The sequence below is a fragment of the Triticum dicoccoides genome, chromosome 7B (assembly GCF_002162155.2).
Source record: "Triticum dicoccoides isolate Atlit2015 ecotype Zavitan chromosome 7B, WEW_v2.0, whole genome shotgun sequence".
Lineage (NCBI taxonomy): Eukaryota > Viridiplantae > Streptophyta > Magnoliopsida > Poales > Poaceae > Triticum > Triticum dicoccoides.
The window spans coordinates 649863025-649883908 of NC_041393.1; the positions used below are offsets into that span (position 1 = coordinate 649863025).

General features: G+C 50.4%; 1 protein-coding gene across 1 annotated transcript in view; it reads right to left on the minus strand.

The window, feature by feature from the left end:
• LOC119339287 (aspartic proteinase CDR1-like) overlaps window positions 1-1341 on the minus strand; it is a 4832-nt gene extending 3491 nt beyond the window's left edge. The window contains exon 1 of the mRNA XM_037611404.1: window positions 1161-1341. Coding sequence (XP_037467301.1) covers window positions 1161-1341 — 181 coding nt within the window. The remainder of the gene's footprint in view (window positions 1-1160) is intronic.
• Between the last annotated feature and the right edge of the window lie 19543 nt (window positions 1342-20884).

Genomic DNA, 20884 nt, shown 5'->3' on the forward strand with positions numbered 1-20884 from the left:
AGAGAGAGAGATTTGGCTGCAAGTTCTTGGGTTATTTACCATAGGGGGTAATCAAACCAGATGGTTTGTCCAGCAGAGAAGAGCATCTGAAGAGAGCCAGCAGAGAGCAGCTGAAAAGCAAGAAACTGAGTGCTGGATCAAATCAAGCCACCCAATCAACGTAGGAAAGGATCAATAATCAAGCACTGGATCATACTGGTCTTTACCTTCACAGCTGAAACGAGCAAGCCGGCCACCTTAAACGAGGAAGCAGGGAGCGAGGCACCCGCGTGCCACATTTCCCTCCTGCTCTGCCGTGTGTTCTTAGGGTGGCCACAATAAAAAAAAAAATATAGAGGGATCCGGGTGCTGCAAGCAGTTAGACGTCCTTTTCTTGCAGTACTTGTGAAGCAAGTACCCGAGGTAGTAGCTAGTCCACGGGTCATTTTCCCTCTGTGATAGGCAGTAGAGTTCTGAGGCATTATTTTTTAGTTGCAATTCCTCTCACCATCACCGCAATGATAGAGCCACATTTCCCTCGGCCGATGATTAACACCAACGGAGACGCGTGTTCTAGAGGCGGGTGTTGCAAGCAGTTACAAGTCCTTTTCCTACTAGCTAGGAGACTAGGAGTACTGGTTGCAGCACCAGCGATGTGATATGCGGTAGCTCTACCATTTTTGTATGCGATAGCGATAGCTCAGCAGTAAGCAGCCGCGGGTCAACAAGGTAAAAGCGGGGATATCCGCCTCCTCCGTCCCGTTAGCCATCGGGGCTCGTAAACAAATGTTCGCAGAGGTCCCGGTGTCCAAAATCTCTAGAGGTTTATCCGGACATTAGTCAGTGTTAACGGAGAAGATCAGGATTAGGGGAGAACTCACACCACGTATTCTCATTGATCGACTAGGGGGTATATGTACAGCTTAGCGCTACCTGACTACCTAGTGGAGATCATGGGGTGGAGAAACTACCCGACGTGCGCCACGATCTGGCTGCACGAGCCGGTGTGCGTCGTGTACATGGTGACTATACAGAGGGCATACACGACGGCATACTACTTCCTAATGCCCCCCCGCAGTCGTGACGTCGGCAGCGGCGACGCAAAGACTAGAACGGAAGTCGCAGAAGGCATCCGTAGGCAGCCCCTTGGCGCGTGGGGATGTGAAGAACGCGGAACTCGCCAAGGGCCACGCGCTCGCGCACAAAGTGAATGTCTAGCTCCACATGCTTCGTGCGGCGATGGTGGACGGGGTTGATGGAGAGGTACACCACGGACACGTTGTCGCAGTAGACAAGGGTCGCCTTCTCGACTAGCAGGAAGAGCTCGCCAAGGAGTTGACGCAGCCACACGCACTCGGCCATGGCATTGGCAACATCGCGGTACTCGGCCTCCGCACTGGAGCGAGACACCGTCGCCTAGCGCTTGGAGGACCAGGAAATGAGGGTGTCGCCGAGGTAGATGCGGAAGCCAGAGGTGGAACGCCCTGTGTCTAGGCAGCCGGCCCAGTCGGCTCGGTGAAGGCGCGAAGATCCAGGGAGCGCGAGGCGCGCAGATGCAGACCGAGGCGTGCCGTGCCGCGAACTTAGCGCAGGACACGCTTGAGCAAGGCGAGATGGCACTCGCGCAGGTCATGCATATGCAGGCAGACCTGCTACACGGCGTAAGCGATCTCAGGTCGGGTGATGGTGAGGTACTGCAGCGCGCCTACGGTGTTGCGGTAGGCGGAGGCATCATCCACGCGGGGGCCGTCGGCGGCTGGGAGTTTGCCCTTGTTGTCGATGGGCGTGGGAGAGGGTCGGTAGGTGTCCATGCCAGCACGGTCAAGCACGTCCTCTGCGTAGTGTTGTTGACAAAGGAAAAACCCCGCGGGCGTGCGCGTGACCTTGATGCCCAAGAAGAAGTGCAGAGGCCCGAGGTCCTTCATCGCGAACTCACCAGTGAGCCCGGCAATGATGCGTTGGAGCATGGACGGCGTAGACGCGGTGAGCACAATGTCGTCAACGTAGAGAAGAAGATACGCCGTGTCCGAGCCGCGGCGGAGTGTGAACAGGGAGGAGTCCGTGCGCGTGGCGGAGAAGCCAAGTGTCTTGTCAAAACCCGCGAAGCGAAGGAACCAGGCGCGGGGAGCCTCCTTCAAGCCGTACAACGACTTGGAGAGGCGGCATACAAGTTGAGGACGAGCGGGGTCGACGAAGCTGGCAAGTTGAAGACAGAAGACATCCTCGTCCAAAGTGTCATGCAAAAACGCGTTGGAGACGTTGAGTTGGTGCACAGGCCAGCCCCGCAACGCGGCGAGCGTAAGCACGACGCGGATGGTGGCGAGCTTGATGACCGGCGAGAAGGCTTGCCGTAGTCGACGCCAGCGCGCTGGCGAAAGCCGCACACGACCCAGCGGGCTTTGTAGCGGTCGAGGGAGCCGTCGGAGTTGAGCTTGTGCTTGAAGACCCATTTGCCGGTGATGAGGTTGGCGTCGGCGGGACGCGGGACCAGTTCCCACGTACGGATGCGGACTAGTGCATCGTACTCGTCCCGCATGGCGGTGAGCCACCGAGGATCTCGAATAGCAGCGCGGGCGGAGGCGGGAACTGGCGAGGTGTCGGGGGTGGCGGCATCGTATTACTTGGGATTGGGCCGAAAGATGACGCGCTGCGCGAGCATCACCGGCATGGAGGGGGCCGCTGGCGGCACTAGCGACGGGGCAGCGATAGGTGAAGATGACAACGATCATGAGCAGCTCGCGCGGGAGCCAGATCCCACATTTGAATGTGGTTGGGTTGACGGTGTCCCGGACTAGGGGGTACTCACTACGTCGTCCCCCGACCAGTTAGATTGGGTCGAGGATCCCCATGGCCGTACACACATAGGCTAGTTCGGACAGCTGATGCATACACGAGGAAGATTCCACAAGACTTGGTGATCAAGACAAGGACTCCTCCCCACCGGCGTGTTCGGCTAGGACTCTTGTTATCCTAGGCCTCTGGTGCATTATATAAACCAGGGCCGGGCTAGTCGATAGATCAAGATAACAATCATAATCATAGGCTAGCTTCTAGGGTTTAGCCTTTACGATCTCGTGGTAGATCCACTCTTGTAATACTCATATCATCAAGATCAATAAAGTAGGAAGTAGGGTATTACCTCCATCGAGAGGGACCGAACTTGGGTAAACATTGTGTCCCCCACCTCCTGTTATCATTAGCTTTAGACGCACAGTTCGGGACCCCCTACCCGAGACCCGCCGGTTTTGACACCGACATTGGTGCTTTCATTGAGAGTTCTGCTGTGTGATCGACTAAAGGATCAATGACTTGTCTGCAGATTAATTGCGACGTCGACATTTTCGTCACCGGCTCGACTTGTCACCTTGGCTTGACTGAGGACTATGCCCTGCCTCCGATCGTCATGTTCAGATGAGGGACTTCATCAACATCAACTCCGATCTCTATCAAGATCATGGAGGAATCATCCATGGAGCTCGGGGACTCAACGTCAACATTGCCCTCGGGCGTCCGTGCTGTTTTTCTGGACAGCGAACTTGTATCTGCCGCCACCGCCTCCTCGAGTGTCGTTTTAACGATCACTTCAGTGGAATTGTGCAGAATTGAGTCTACAGCAATCCTGGAAAATTTGGTCGAGTTCCGATGTAGGAATCTCTAACAATCTACGATATACCGGAGCCGTGTCAAATCCGAACGGGAATCTGGACGAGTTTAGGGCATGATCTCCAGAGCCCAGCTTGGAGGTCTTTTGAAAGATCCAACCATTCATCTGCTGTGGAATTCCCATATCTACCACCCCTCAAAATTTCAGCTGGATCCAACCGTCCAAACTCCGGGAATCTTGCGATTAGTGCATCACTTTTCAGATCTGTTTTCTGCGCGAGAACAAATCCGACCCGAGTTCATCTTTTTTATGAACGGGATTTCGGACATCCTTTTTGAAGAAAGTTTTGTGTGGGATATTGTGTTTTGTTCCTAAACACATCCCGCTAATTTTAAAGTCTTTTCCAATATGGTGTTCACCATCGCGCCGGTGTCAAACCAGCCTGACAACGCTCTACGGCTACCGACCTGCGCTAGACACGTCGTCGCTTTATTGAGCCAAGCTCAACTTCTTCGGCTCATCATAGCTCAACTTCTTCGGATCATCATCTCAGCAAGCCGAACAAGAGTTCAGCATCGCGAAGGATAAATCATCACCAACATCGCCGCCCCACGGATTACACGGAGCGGGCACACCGGCATCGCCGCACGGTCACTTCATTAAGTCAGCATTGACCACGTCACAAGTTACGACCTGCATCAGCATGGCCGAAACATTGATTCATCGAGCCGATATTCATCACGCCGAACTACTTCAACACCTCGGCTGACATGGCAGCTGCAACATCTCCTTACCAACCTGCTCCGTCTCCTCGTCTGGACCGGGGGCTTCGCATCCCTTCATCAACATACTCCGGTGACTTCGGCGTCACTAGCCGGCGAGCTTTGTCACGTTAGCTGGACCGAGGGCTTTGCCTCGGTGAGCCAACCTTTGCCAGCATCGCGATGCCATCGCTTTATCGTCCATCAGGCAATGGGTGTGCAGATCGAGTCCCAATTTTGGGAGTCACCTTTCTTCGGATTGCTACAACAAATAAACCTGGTGCTATTAACCCTAACAATTTTTTGCTTATTTTTCCCAAGAAATTATTACTCTGGGTTGTTCAATCATCTGTACGCAGGTCTATCCAATGGTGGCTGCATTAATGATGGCCGCGTGGTGGTTCGGTCAGTTTTCATACAAAGTTCGGCGAACGCCGCATCCGGAACTCGGACCGACCTGTGAATTCAGACTTTGCCACGCCTTTACCGCATCACGCCGACGCCCTGCATCGACATTAACTTCGGCGCCAGGCCACATCTCTTTAAATAAATTATTTTGCGTAAATTAATTACGTGAGGATTTTTATATATTTATATTATTATTGTTGGCCTGCACTATTTTACATGTGTAGATAATCGATTTTGACTGCGTCACATGGTCTCTTCGGCATCACTCTGCCGACCTACATTGGCCGTGCTATGTCACCACTTCAGAGTGCCGAGCCCTTCGCTCCGCCACCTCGGGACCGGCTTGGCGGATGGAACCTTACCCCGCATCAAGCTCGGACCGCGTCATCAATGCCGAACACATTAACCAGCTAAGTCGCTCTCATGCTCAAAGATTTAAATTTTGTTCGGTTTGACCAAGCATTATACTTTTTTGGCAAAAAGTTGCTTGTGAAAAATTTCCTTGTCAAAACTTTGTTTGTGACACACAAATTCAAATACCCCGTTTACTTGGGTCCTTCCTTTATGAAACTTTTCCTCTTGCATATGATTATACTTGTATGGCTTCGTTCCTTGTTCATGTATTATGCCACAATATGCACCATATTGACTTAAGTGTTCCGCAAGCTGGGTTGCCTTACTCCTGTGTTTACCCCTATGTTCCTGATTGTTTGACTAGGGAGTAAAGGGAGCACCTCTGTGATTGTCACGATCGGGTCATCCGAGCTCGGACCTCAGACTGGGTGAAGCTGAAAGCTAGCGCTCTTATTGTTTTCAATCATGGTCGGCAAACAACGGAACTCATGAGTACCAAAAATCTATTGCACAAGTCTCATAGTAACAATGAGACATGAAGAAAGGTATCGGCGGAGGTACTATTTTCTTCGAAGATGCTTCTTACACTTCGTCAGTAATATAGCATAAGTTCCCTGAGCGCGCTTTGTCTGTTACAGCCTTATGGCCCGATTGCCTGGTTATCAGAAACACCGTCGATATTCTCGACAGGTGGAGTACATAACACTTTTCGGCCCTTGACCGAAGAGGGAGAAGCCGACGGTCGGTTAAGACGCGTTTAAAGTTTGGGTGAACACATATATGATATAAGTACTTCGGTACATACAATCATTATACATAAAATTCTTTTACCCAAGTCACTTGGGGGCTCTTAAATTTATATGAGTTGTTTTATAGTAAATGTGTTTTCTTCTTTGTCGTTGCAAAGTCTTTTTCTACCGCTCCTTTTTTGACTCGAGTATATGGTCAATAGCCGGATAGCATGTCTTCTCTCTAAAAGCCGCTCGAGTTTAGTTCGCTGAATTGGCCTCGGAGAAGTACTCCGCCTTTGGGATAAGGAGCTTGAAGCCGTTGGCTGACCCGCGTGAAGTCTTGAGATCGGATGTGTCATGTTAAAGCACGACAGAAGCATAATTTTTTTTCCAATTTTTGGATTGGCACCGAACACTTGATCTTGTTCGGACGTCACGTTTTTACTAACATTTTTTTGGTTTCCCAAGCTTATAGCACTCTTAAACTATTTGTGTGTTTCCAGCATAAGTCTCCAGTGCAACGCCGGACATCTTTAGAGGTTTGGCAAAAAACATTCTCGGATGTTGCAATATATGCATCGGTTTCGAATTGTGCCTTCAGTCAATAGTTGGGTTGCCCGGCTTCTATGCTTGCCTCCTATGTTCTGCTTTGTTCGGCTAGGTTTGCAATGGGAGAACCACTGCGATTGTGCTTCCAGCTCGCATGGTTAAGCACCTCAGTGGAGAAAGCTGAAAACTGACTGTCACAATAAGCGCAAACTGGTCAGTGATCCAATGACTATGTTAAATGATGGGCCGTTCATAAGATTGGCCGAAGTGTTTACGGCTTGACCTCAGCTGTCGCCGAACACTAACCGAGGGCTCGTAGCTAGCTTCCCCAGTTTAAAGCTCCTATGACTAAGTGAAAGTTATAAAGCCCGGATATCTGATTGCCTCGTTTCCGCTAACACAACCGCCTTCGGGCACAGAGACGTCGGCTAAGGGTTGTCTTGTTATTGCGGAAACACACTGCGTAGTATCTACAAGGGGGTGGAAGCCGACGATGGGCCACTTTCAACTGATAAACGGTCGCAACGGAGTCAAAATAAACATATTATCGGTGTTTGTATTTAATATACAAGGGTTGCCTTCCGTAATCATCGTTATAAAGCCATAAATATGCATCAATTTGACTTAATATTTTCGCCAAGCTGGGTTGCCTGGCTCCTGTGCTTACCCCTATGTTCCCGATTGTTCGGCTAGGTGGTAAAGGGAGCACCTCTGTGATTGTTACTACCGGGTCATCCGAATTAGTACCTCAGACTGGGTGAAGCTGAAAGATAGCAATCTTAAAGGATCACATTGGTCGGCAATGACGGAAGTGAAAATTTTGGTTCATTAATACCATAGAATTCGGGAACTTTCCCCGAACTAAATCCTCAATATTTTGCTCCCACATTGATCGGAGCTGAGGTTTCATGATCATGCTTAGCATGACAACCCAAAGAAAGGAACCGATAGCGGGACTATTTTCTTTGGAAGATGTTTCTTACGTTAAAAAGTAATATAACATATCTCTCCGCGTATCTTTGTTTATAAAACTATATGGCCGGCTTGCCTTGTTTGCCATAAATCTTTGCCCTCATAAAGGCTTAATAAAGTAGGACAAACACTCCTCGGCTGCTCGCCGAGGAGGTTGAAGCGGATGGTCGGTCAACAAAGTTTTGTACAATGCGGATCCGAGCATTAATAATGTAGAGTATATGGATACATAGAATCATTACACATACTTTGTGATTTTACTCTGGATATCGATCCTTAATTCGGCCACCCGTTCCCACACTAAGGCTCGAGGGCTACTGGGCTTCGTGCTTATCATTTACGAATATTAAAGGGGTACATCGATCCCCTGATCTGGTGTTGCCACCCGACCAGTGTCTCGAGGGCTGCTGCATTGCCTATTCAATGCAGAAAATTCAAAGTGCTCATTGTTCGGCTTGACCGAACTATGCGCAAACGCGTCAGACAACAATAGGTACCATCTAGACCTATCCGGTATCAAGCTAATATATTATGGCGACTTCTCAAGAACCTCTATCAAGGGCCTGTTCACCGATCACTATTTTCCCTAATATATTACACCGTGTTTCTATTCGTAAGTATGCTGCCGAGCTGGGAATTAATCCTCAGGCCGATTTCACGAATAGACCTGAGTCTCAGGGGCTACTGGGGTCAATGGTTTGATTTTACCCTTCAGGTGCATCCCGAATATTAGGCCAACACGCACCTTGAGGGCTACTGGCTATACATCCCGTCAGAGATTACATTGCACAATTCGGAATTAAATTCATAAAATTCGGCCCGTGGCCAAGGTGGTGCACCACCTCGAAAGCAGTCCAGCACAAAGCTCGGGCACCAGTTGCTGGCTCCATAGAGGGCATTTACGGTATTAAGCTTAGCTAAACTCTTTCAACTTTTTTGAACCAAGGTGATCTATGACACCTCGGATATAATCTGGTGTTGGAGCTCGGATACAGTCCGACGTTGGATCTTGGACATAGTCCGGCATTGGAGCTCGGATACATTCCGGCATTGGAGCTCGGAAGCAGTCCGACGTTGGTGCTCGGCTGCAAAAGACACCTCGAATGCAGTTCGGCATTGGAGCTCGGACGCAAGAGGACACTGCCGCCCGGGAACAACTTCAAACCCGAGGTGTGACATAAAAATAACAAGGAATTGATAAAGGCCGAGAACTTAAAGGGGCTCCTCGCATACCCGACGTGTAAACTCTTTGGATTTACTTCGGTAATCCTCAAGATCGAAGCTGAGCAGATTTGTTGAACCAGTTTTCAAGACCGACGACCGAAGATGAAGAACAGTTCGGAAGAATCGAGGAGCGTCCCCAACTTGAAGACCAGTTCAGGGGGCTACTGACGGTGTCCCAGACTAGGGGGTACTCACTACATCGTCCCCCGATTAGTTAGATTGGGCCGAGGACCCCCATGGCCGTATACTCATAGGCTAGTTCAGACAGCTGATGCATACACGAGGAAGATTCCACAAGACTTGGTGATCAAGACAAGGACTCCTCCCCACCGGCGTATTCGGCTACGACTCTTGTTATCCTAAGCCTCTGGTGCATTATATAAACCAGGGCCGGGCTAGTCGATAGATCAAGATAACAATCATAATCATAGGATAGCTTCTAGGGTTTAGCCTTTACAATCTCGTGGTAGATCCACTCTTGTAATACTCATATCATCAAGATCAATCAAGCAGGAAGTAGGGTATTACCTCCATCGAGAGGGCCCGAACCTGGGTAAACATTGTGTCCCCCGCCTCCTGTTACCATTAGCCTTAGACGCACAGTTCGGGACCCCCTACCCGAGATCCGCCGGTTTTGACACCAACATGGGGCGCGCTATCGAAGATGCTGTCCGGAGATGATCGGATGTTGGATGTTGAAGGGAGGCTCGGCGCGCCAACGGATGAGGGCGCGGAGCTGCCCGATCCCGATCCGGCGGTGGTAGTTGAACCTGGTGGTGCCGCGCGTGAAGGGAGCGTGTGCACCACATCAGGAGATGGGGGCAGGACGCACGTGCTCGACGAGCTGGCGACGATCGGGACCTGCAAAACGGTGGCTGAAGGAGCAGGCGGTTGTGGTGGTGTGATCGAGGCAGGGTAAGAAGTAGCGAAGGGGAACACGTGCTCATGGAAGACGACATGGCGAGAGGTGATCACACGGCGGGTGATGGGGTCGAAGCATCGGTAGCCGCAGTAGCCATAGTGGTCCGGCGGGTCGCCAAGGAACACGCACACGGAGGAGAGAGTGTCGAGTTTGTGGTGAGAGGTGGGGGTGAGATTGGGATAGCGGAGGAACCCAAACACGCAGAGCTGAGCAAGAGCTCATGTGGGGACCGCAGCTTGTTGGGTGGCAGGGACGACATTTCAGGAGGAAGGTGGAGGTGCTGAGTGCTTCAGCCCAAAAGCGAGCAGGCATGGAGGCGTGCATCAACAGAGCAATCATGCCGTCATTCAGCGTGCGCAGCGCGTGCTCCGCCTTGCCATTCTGCTGGCTAGTGTATGGGCAGGTGAGGCTAAAGTGGGTGCCATGGCGAGCAAGGAGCAAGCGGACGATAGAGTTATCAAACTCGTGCCCGTTGTCAGTCTGCAGTGCTAGGATCGACAGCTGAAATTGCGTCTGAACATAAGCAAGAAACTCGAGCAGAATTTGAAAAACTTCAGACTTGTGCTTGATAGGGAATGACCAGACATAATGTGCGTAATGATCGAGTATAATCAGGGAAAACTGATAGTGCGAGACGCTTACAATAGGGGAGGCCCATACATCAAGGTGCAACAACTGAAAAGGAAAAAAACTACAACTAGCAGATGATTGAAACGGGAGACGAGTGTGCTTGCCCACGCGGCACGCATGGCAGACGTGAGGCGCGGACTTGCTGAACTCGAGAGGAAGAGCACCGAGCGACGCACGGCTGGGGTGCATAAGTCTTCCATGCTAGAAATCGGTGGTGATGATGCCGGCGAACCATCATGCGGAAGATGGTGAAGGATGGCCCACGGGGTAGAGATCGCCGCCAGAATTACATCGGAGGATCACCGCCTTGGTTCGAATGTCCTTGACAGAGAAACCAAAAATGTCAAACTCAACGGAAATGGGATTGTCACGACACAACTGACGGGCGGAAAGAAGGTTTCAGATGAGAGAGGGACATACAAGAAGATTGTGAAGGTGGATAGGCGAGGTGTCGGAGATGAGAGAGCCAGTACCGACATGTGTGATCGGCGGGCACTCGCCACTCCCAACAATCACCTGAGAATCAAAGAGGTAAGGTTGGGCAGAAAGAAGATTACCGGTCGAGGTACCACTCCGGTGTGGAGCCGGACGACGAGGGCCCAGTGGTGGCGTTGTGGAGGGCAGCCTGCAGCGACGCCATATCCCAGGCCGGTGACGGCAAGGAGGACGGTTCGGCACCAGGGTGGCCGTAGCCGGTGCTGGGGTAGACATAGCTAGCCGGCACGCCCGACGCGCCGTATCCGTACGGTGGGAGCGCAAGCGGAGTCGGCGCGGCGAGCATGGCCTGCTGAGGAGGCGTGCTGGGGCGCGGCCTGAGGACGCCAGAGCCCGGGGCGTGCCAGGGCATCGGCCAGGCCTGGACAAGACCAGTACAGGAGTTGGCACAAGGTGCGGGGGCGGGAAGGGAGGATGGGCGCGCTGAAGTTGGTGTCGGAGGAGCCGGGGCCATGCCAGAGCCATTCCCACGACCGCGATGACAACCGCGTCCGCGCCCACGAGGTGTTGTCGTTGGTGGGCACGGGAACGGGGGCCGGAGCAGCGCGCCCGGCGATGATGGTGTGCGTGGACTGCAGGTGTGCGGTCTACTCGGCACGGTGCTCCTCCAGAAGAAGAAAGGAGTGCACCTGAAGAAAGGATCCATGGGAGGGGCACCTTCGACATGATGTGCAAGATCATGACATGGAACGATTGAGCCCCGGGAGGAGATGAAACACCTGGCGCATGTCCGTCACCGACTGGTCGAGGTCACACAGCTGATTGGTGAAACCCTTGAGCTTGGTGCAGTACTGTATCACGGCCAGGTCGCCTTGAACGAGGGCATGGTACTCGGCGTTGATGTACATGGTGCGGGCGAGTTGGTTGTCACGGAAGATCCATCGATGGCGGCCCAGATAGCGAGTGCGGTATTGTCAGGCTGCATCACATCATCGACGAGCTCTAGCGAGATGGTGGACCATGACGTGATCAGCCGTCAGCCATTCAGGGACGTCGAGACGGGGAACCGCCTCGTGGTCGACGTGATCGCTGAGGCCGAACATGCCGATGACCATGTCAAAGTGCCAGCGTCACTAGGAATAGTTCCCTAAGAGGAGATTGAGCGTGACGGGGACATGACGCCGAATGTCAATGGTCTGGAGGATCGACGAGGGAAGCGGTGAGGCGGTGGCAACAGCCGGCGGGACAACCGCGGGTGGTGCGGCGAGAGCGGGAGCGGCTGGCGCGACGGGAGCCGGAGGCATGACGGGAACCGAGCAGCAGGCGCGGCAGGAGCCACACTGGGACCAGGTGGAGGTGCAGCAGCTAGGGGCACGGCGTTGGAAACATCGTTGACGCCAGCACCGTCCATGGCAGCGGAAGCAGAATCGGGGCCCTGCACGAAGGGATTGAGCAGGCCGGGGTATCTGATACCATGTTAACGGAGAAGGTCGGGATTAGGGGAGAACTCACACCACGTATCGTGGATATACCCCGCGGTGTAACCTGCCGGATATATGACCTGGCTGGAGCTTGGCGACTCACTAGCGACCCGCCCGGACCTGGCGGTTTACGGGCAACCCGCCTGGACATTGTGACTGACCCGGCGGGCGGGTCAGACGGATGACAAGGCCCAAGTCCCACTAGGCCGGTTCATGTGACACTACTAGGGAAAAGCCTAGCAGCAGCGCGGGTTTTGGGCCTCTCAGTAGCGCGGGGACCGGCACTACTAATAAGGCGCTACAGCTAATGTATAGCAGTAGCGCCTGTTGTCCCACGCTACTGCTATACATGAATAGCTGTAGGGCTCTTTAGAAAAGGGCGCTACTTTTATTATCTGCAGCGCTGTTTACAGGGAAGCGCTACTGGTAAGGCGGCACTGCTGCTAAATTTCCCCCCCTCGCTACTACTAGTTTTATTAGTTTTTTTCCTGCATATTTGTTTTGTATTTGTTTTGTATTTGAATAGGCTTTATACAATAATCTTTTGCATATCATACACATACAAATGTAATCATAGCATATACATACAATTAGTCTCATCAAATCATGTCATCATCATAATCATCATCCAACACAAAGTGGTCTCTCGTCATCAATCTTGAAAATAGCGATACAAGTCTCGATTATTTGCAAATACATCGTCATCCATCTAAACAATGATATACGCGAGAAGAGCTATCACTTTGATTACACGAGTTCGTATCCCTCTCTCGCATTAGCGTGAACCTAAACTAACTACTGCCTGTCGCTCGGAAACCGGAAACCGGTACACCTGGGCCTGACACTCCGGCCACTTGTCGTATATATACTCCTAGTGTAGCACTTCTTCGCCATCTATGATCTATGCACCTGCATCATCACATGAGTCGATGATATGCAACATATATAGTTGAGCAACAGAAAGAGACAGACTTGGCAAAAATAGAAACAACATATCATAAGCATAAATAACAAAGTTCATCGTACCCAAAATGCCCTAACTAGAGTGATTTTCGTTAGTTGAGGAGGAGGACGGTTTAATTACATCACAAATAAAGTTCACTGTGCATAACTCAAAGTTTTGTCATACTGAAAGTATGGACTAAACGGACACATTGTCATATATCGACAATCACTCCACCATGTCGTGCCATCCATCCATGTCAGGGAGATAGTCCTCAAGCTTAGTGAAAGGCTTCATGTCAAGACACTGAGAGGTTATCCATGTTCGGACATCTTCCCGCGACATTTGTCCTTCTCTGTAGAACATCCCTGTTTTTCTGACGACCTCCTTCATGATGATTTGGGCAAGTTCGCACTGGATGTTATAGAACTCAGCTCGAAGTCGATGATCCTCGATATCTCCTATGTCCTTTGCCCATTGCAGAATATGGGCATCGCCAGATCTAGGTGACATGTGAAGGTTCTGGTGATCCCGTCTATACTCCAGCATGTGGTGTAGGACATAGAATCTATCATTAAGAGAATCATTCGGTTGCTGGATGCAGCGGAAGTCGGTCTTATGGCTGAAGGCGACCCTGCCGCCCCTTCTCTTCTTGTCCCTAACCTCTCTACCCCTTGCTTGGTAGTAAAACATAGCACTATTGAGAACATCTTTGATGTGGGTGTAATCCTTTTTGTGAATGTTCTTCGACGAGTCCAAGTAAAGAGCGTGGGAGAATCGGGGGTAGAGGATGATGGACGGCGTGCCCGCCGCTGCGCAAAATAAGTACACCTCAAATTAATTAGCCTCCACCGTGCAAATGAATTATTGAAATCGAAGGAAGGATAGCAGCGCGGATAACTTACACGGGATGATAAGGCACGAGAATCGCCTCCTTGTCCTTATTGGCGAGCATGAAACTGACGATGTAATCCCTCGCGTATTCATGGTGCTCTGCGCAGATTCCCAAGAAGCCCTCGTGCATGTAGTACGGGTCAGCGACATAGATATGACGTATCTGCTCAACCCCAATGATGTAGTTCAGGTGCAAGGCATAAAGGCGGACAAACGTAAAATCCAGCTTCTTCACGTGAAACATGTCGAATATGTAATCGAATCGGAGGAAGAACTTATTCGCGGGGAAGCTGTCGACGTACGACATTTGCCGTGGAACGTTAACCATGTAGAGTGGGTATCCTGGATCTTTCGAGGCGATGAGGCCTTTCTCTACCCGCAGCACATCGTCATGAAGTCTCCTTAGATCGTCGAATCTGGCCCGTAGCACTGTTGCAGGTAGGATTGGTTGACCGGGCATATGCCATTTATCCGCATCGGGGATATCTATACGGTCCTGAAGCCGAGGCTGCTGAGGGGGCTGGATCATAGAATCAGCTTTTTTTCCTTTCCTCTCTCTCTTCCTAGACTTCTTTATTACCGGAAGGTCGTCCATAATATGTTGAGACGGTAATTCAGGCACCGACTCATGACGCTCAAACCCTGAGGAGGCGCTAGTATAGACATACTGTTCATCGCCATCGTCATCCTCATCCTCATCCATGGCGACGTCATCAGCGACTAATGGAGCCTCCTCCTTACCCCGTCCGCTATCACCCAACCCGACACCCGACGCTAATTGGGTAGGTGGGGTGTTCATGTTCGTACCTTGCTGAGGCTGCGTGCTCGTGGGTGTGCTCCCGGCCGCCTCCAGACGAAGCAAACTCTTTGGCCACAACATGACCCACCCATTGCAACAATCACCAAGCCGCCGCGGGGTCTCGTCGTCATCCCCCACTAGTATTAGAGGAGGCAAATTCTTGTGGCCCGGTTTGACACTGGCCACGGAAACCTTGAAGACGTTCGGGGGGATCGGCCGGCTGTGGAACAATGCACTAGTAGAAAAGGGGGCATTTGTCCCGCTTCGTAAGGGCCTTTAGTCCCGGTTCATGAACTGGGACTATTGGGTTGTTACTAATACCTACCCCCTTTAGTCCCGGTTCAAACACGAACCGGGACAGATGGTCCTCCACGTGGGCGGTGCGCCGAGCCCAGGCAGGGGGGCCTTTCGTCCCGGTTGGTGGCACCAACCGGGACCAAAAGGCATCCACGCGTCAGCATTTCAGTGGCTAGGGTTTTTTTTTGAAAGGGTGGGGGGTTGGGGGTTTTGGGGGGTTAATTTAGGTGTTTCATATATTGTGTTAGCTAGCTAATTAATAGAGAGAAGTGTCCTCTCTTATGTCCGTGCTTGGTCGACGCTACATACTATATACATAGAGAGGCCCTCGACACGCTAGCTAGTAAGAAAATGAAGGGAACCATTGAGTACAGAAGTTCGTCATGCATACCGAGAGAAGTGATTGATCGACCTCTCCTTCTCCGAGAGATTGGTCGAACAACAAGTTTTCGTATCATATATCCGACGCTACTGGCTACATACATGTACAATATGTAAGATCTCTTAATTACAATCCCCTAGCAATTGAAATCAACTTCCACATGGTATTCTCCGACTTTATTGATGACGTGGTCAAGAAAGAATCCCACCAATTCCTCTTGAATTGCTTTCATGCGATCTGGTTCTAGGAGTTCATTCCGCATATGCCACGTCTAATTTGAAGAAGGGGGTTAATTAATACATATATATGAATGAAACTCAACAGAAATGATGGTGTAACAAAATGAAATTGTGAATATTATTGCTTACGCACTTCATATTGTCTTTGAGAGTAGCCCCGCTTGTTTTTCAAAGTCGCGTTGTGGATGAACTCGCACACGTAGTATCCACAGAAATCATTCCCTTGTTCCTTCCACAAGCACTTTACGAGAACTAGATTCAATCAAACTGATAATGAAGCATTATAAATGGCATTGATGAAATTATAGCTATAGAATCAACAGGAGATGCGCGCAACTAGCTAGCCAGTAGTACTTACTTTCGGGGATGTATATCACAGCTCCTTCGGCAGTCCCGGAGCTTCTGCGGTGAACTGTTTCCAAACCCTGCAAGACAAAGAAAATAATTATTATTACTTGAGATATCAGGAAATGAACAAAAAGTTGCCAATATGGTGCGATAATGATCGATTGAACTTACTTGTTGAGCATTTCAGTCATGTCCGCATAGGTTTCGGGATCTTTCCGTCTCGAGTCTAAGACGGTTACTAGTCCACGCTCAAGCTTAATCTCCAGAAGAACATAGTGGTACCTGTGCACACATGCATAACTCATCAATTACATTACTATAACCTCGCTCGAGTAATTAGGGAAACCGAATATGCACACGACAGTAACACTCACTTGCCGTTGTAAGGAAAGAGTATGGTATCTTTGTTTTGATTTTTGATCAACAATTGTAGCAAGTTGTCCTCGGCCTCTTTGACGTGATTTTTAACCAGAAATTCATCTATGATATTTGTGTTAATGAACCCAATATCATAAATTTCTTGTTTTTTGCACTCGACGATCTTCAATCTGCAGAATATATTGAGGATAATTAATTATAAATACATGCAATGAAAGAGCCGAGCTATATATAGAGACTTAATGACAGAAATAGTACTTACATGCAGTAGCAAAAGACCATTAATTTGTCGAGGGCGTTTTGATTGAAGAACGCGAAGAACTCCTTAAATGGAACACACAACAGATCAATTCCAACGAGGTCGTGCTCCTCTTTAATGTGCTGATACAAACTATTCGTCCCCTCAGACTCTCTGCAGGTTTTGATGTACCAAGTATGGAATCTTCGCATCATCGTTGTTAGAGATTTTTCATCTTTGACGAGAGGCTTCCCGTACTCGTATCTGTGTTTGTCCACCTCCATGAAATCGGAAAGTGCATCGTCAGGCAGGTAATCTTGTAGATTGCCATAACCGTCCACCATCCCCGGAGCATTAGCGACGATGTTGCCGCTAGACACATTGAGCGGGGGGCACGACTGGTTTGCTTGTTCGCCGAGCTGGTCAATTTTTTTCTCAGCTGCTCGTTCTCTTGACCTTTGATGTCTAACAGTACTTTTCGACCGCTCCGCTTGGAGATATGTCTGTTCAGTAATGCGCTCATAGTTGGTTCTCGGTGGAGACTTTGCCGGTTTCCTCAGGGCATCGAGAGTGCGCTTTGCTTTCACCGGATCTACCTTCTTCTCTGGAGGTGGATGTCTCTTTGCTTTCACCCCTTCAAAGAACTCCTTCACGTGGGTCCGCACGATCGTATCGTTTTCCTCCTCGGTCCTCTCGTACGGTAACTTCTCTAGAGGCTTGAGAGGTGGACCGTATCTGTATTGCCTCCCGCCTCTGGTTGTGCTGCTAGACGCTGGAGCAGACAGAGCGGTTGCGGCGTCTATCTTCTTTCGTTCTTGCTTACGAGGCGGAGGAGAAGGACTATGACGTGCCGGAGCAGCCGGGGTGGCGGCGGGTCTCTTCCGCCCTTGCTGGCGAGGCGGAGAAGGAGGAGGCTGCTGGCTGCTCGGGAGCGCCGGCGCAGGCGGAGAAGGAGGCGGAGTGCCACCACGCGTGCCCTGATCGTCACTCACCAGAGGAGGAGGCGGTGGAGGAGGCGGAGTGCCCTGACTCGCCGGAGAAGGAGGAGGCGGAGGCGTCCAGTTCGGAACGTTGATGAGCTCCTTCCACCATAGGCATGGAGTGTTCAGAGCAGAACCCAGCCTAGTCTCCCCTTCACCAGTAGGGTGGTCAAGCAGGAGGTCCTCAAATCCCTCCGTTATTTCATCCACCATCACCTTAGCATATCCTTCTGGAATCGGCCAGCAGTGATAAGTTGCGCCGGGTCCAGCAGGATAAACAGAGCCAACAGCCGCCTTGACCTTCAAATTCATCCATCGCGCCATAATGTGGCAATTTTGAGACTCCGTGATATAATCCACGGGATAGCTGGCAGGAGCCGTCAAGACATGCTCTGGCTGAAGCAGCTCGGTGAAAGCCACGCTGCTTCTCTGCTGAGATGGCGGGGTAGCTTCGGGGGAAGCTTCGGTAGGTCGTTTGCTGCGATCTGCTGCTTCTCGTTCCCCTTCTCGTTCCTCTAGCCCCATTACCATTTCGTGCAGCGCCTGCAGTTGGCCCTGCTCCAGTTTCTTCCTCCTCTCGTGGGTTTTGTAACCCCATGCGTCCAGAAAACCAACCTTCCACGGAATGGAGCCTGGCGTGCCTCGTGTACGTCCAGGGTGCTCAGGATTCCCGAGGGGCATTGTGAGCTCGTCCTTCTCCCTGTCTGGAACGAACATCCCTCGCTGCGCTGCATCGATATAGTGCCGAAGGTTCTTGACTGGTATTTGCAGTTGCTCGTCCGTCTAACGATAGTTCCCTGATACAGGGTCCAAGGTTCCGCCAGCCCCGAAGAACCAAGTCCGGCAACGGCCTGGCCAGTAGATTGTCTCTGGTTCGATCCCTTTTTCAAGCAGATCATTCTTAGCCTTGGACCATTTAGGCCGGGCTTTGAGGTAGCCACCTGACCCCGTGCGATGGTGAAGCATCTTCTTCGCAGCATTTTGCTTGTTTGTCGCCGACATCTTCTTACTCTTTTCTGATGTCTTGTGGGCCACAAATGCGGGCCAGTGATCTTTGATCTTCTCATATTTGTCGATGAATTCTGGTGTCTTTTTTTTGTCGACAAACTTGTTCAGCTCTTTCCTCCACCTCCTGAATAGGTTGCCATCTTCTTAAGAGCACAAGACTTGATTAATTGCTCTTTAACTGGGTTCTCCGGATCCTCCTCTGGTGGTAGGGTGAAATTTGCCTTCACCTGAGTCCAAAGATCTTCTTTCTGCATATCATTGACATAAGACACCTCAGGGTCTTCCTCTTTAGGCTTATACCATTGGTGGATGCTGATCGGGATCTTGTCCCTAACAAGAACCCCGCACTGAGCATAAAATGCGCGCTTTATCCGGATGGGTTCAATCGGTTCGCCGTCGGGCGCGATTTCTATGATCTCAAACTTTTCATCCGAGCTCAACTTTTTCTTCGGGCCTCGTCTCCTTACCGAAGTTGTGCTCGACCCGGAGGGCTAGAAAAAGGAAGAAAGACGAGAGTTCATTAATATGTGTACATATACCAAAACAATGAATGCATCAATTAACTAGTCAGCACGGGCTTAACTAATATATATATACCTGGCCGGACTCGGTTCGGTCACCGAAGCAGTCAGCACGGTCTCCTTCTTGTACCTCCATTGGGTCACTGTAGCCATCATGAACATAGCCCTCTTGCGCAACATCACTTCTGTTTCTTCGTCTCGGGAGTGCTCCATAGTTTCTGCAAATATTTACAACATGTCAATTATTATTCAAACATGGTACAGATGGATATATATATATATATTAGTGGCAAACGTATAATTAGCTAGCTAATCACAATAAGGAATCATGCTAGTGGCCTCGACGCTGCTTCTCTAGGGTTTGGGGTCGCCTCGACACAACGCTTCAAGGGTTTGGGGTGGCCTCGACGACAACGCTCTTTTAACTTGGTAAATTTGGGTGGCCTCGAGAGAGTTAATTTGTCGGGTAGGGGCGCGGCGGGAGGGGGTAGGAGACCAGCATCGTTTTCTATCTAGGGTTTGGGTGTCCTCGAGAGTTTTGGTCGAGCGAGAGGGCCGAGGGGGGTGCTGCCGTTGTATAAGTTATCACGGTCGAGAGGGGGTATATATATCAACCGCCCCTCATGTCGAAGTTATCTAGAGGGGGTTATATCGACAACGACGCGACATACATATACATGGGAAAATAATGTTATCGGGGAGGGGGTATCGGTACCCGTCCCCCTCGTGTTGAAGTTTCTTCTTTCTCCTCTATTCCTTTCTTTCTTCTTCTCCTCTTCTTTTTCTTCTTCTCCCTCGAGAAAGGAAAATAATTAAGGAAAAGGAAGAAAAGAGGAAGAAGGAAGAAGGAAGAAGAAGAAGAAAAAAAAGAAAAAAAAGAGGAGAAGAAGAAAAAATAGAATTTTTTTTCTATTTTTTCTTCTTCTTCTTTGTTCCTTTCTTCTTCTCCTCTTCTTTTTCTTCTTTTTTCTTCTTCTTATTTATTTCTCCTCTTCTTTTCCTCTCCTCTTCTTCTTTCTTTCCTCTTCTTATTTTCTTCTTTCCTATCCTTCTTTTTATAAAATTGTAACTTTTGCATATATAAAACTTTTCTAAAATTGTAACTTTCTATATATGAACAAAAAACTTTCTATGAACAAAAAAACATTTTTAACATATATATTTAGCAAATTCTAGCCACATACATCACATACACATATACATTATAGCCACATACACATATACATCACATATGAACAAAAAAATAAACTAATAAAAATAAAAAAACATATAGCAACATATGAACAAAAACATATAGCCACATACATACACATACATTATATATATATATATGAAAAAAATAAACTAATAAAAAAACAGAGCCGGGCAGAGGGGCATGGCGGCAGCGGTGGCGCCGGCGGGGCAGGGCAGGGGTGCAGGTGCGCGAGGCAGGGCAGGGGTGCGGGAGCGAGGCAAGGCAGGAGCGCGAGGCAGGTGCTCACAGGGGGTGGCGGGGCACGGCGGGCGGCGTCGGGGCGCAGGGAGCGGCGCCGGCGCCGGGGCAGATGGCGTCGAGGGCGGCGGCGATGGCAAAGTTGAGCAGCCTGACGGCATCGGAGGCGGCGACGACGGTGAGGTGGACCAGCCTGACGGCGTCGGAGGCGGCGGCGACGACGAGGTGGAGCAGCCCGACGGCTCGGCGGCGACGGCGACGAGCAGAGCAGCGGGCGTCGGGCCGAGAAGAAAGGGATGGATTTTGGAGAAACTGCTAAGTGCTAGTTATATATGAAGAGAATTGGTCCCAGTTCGTGAACCCAACCGGGACTAA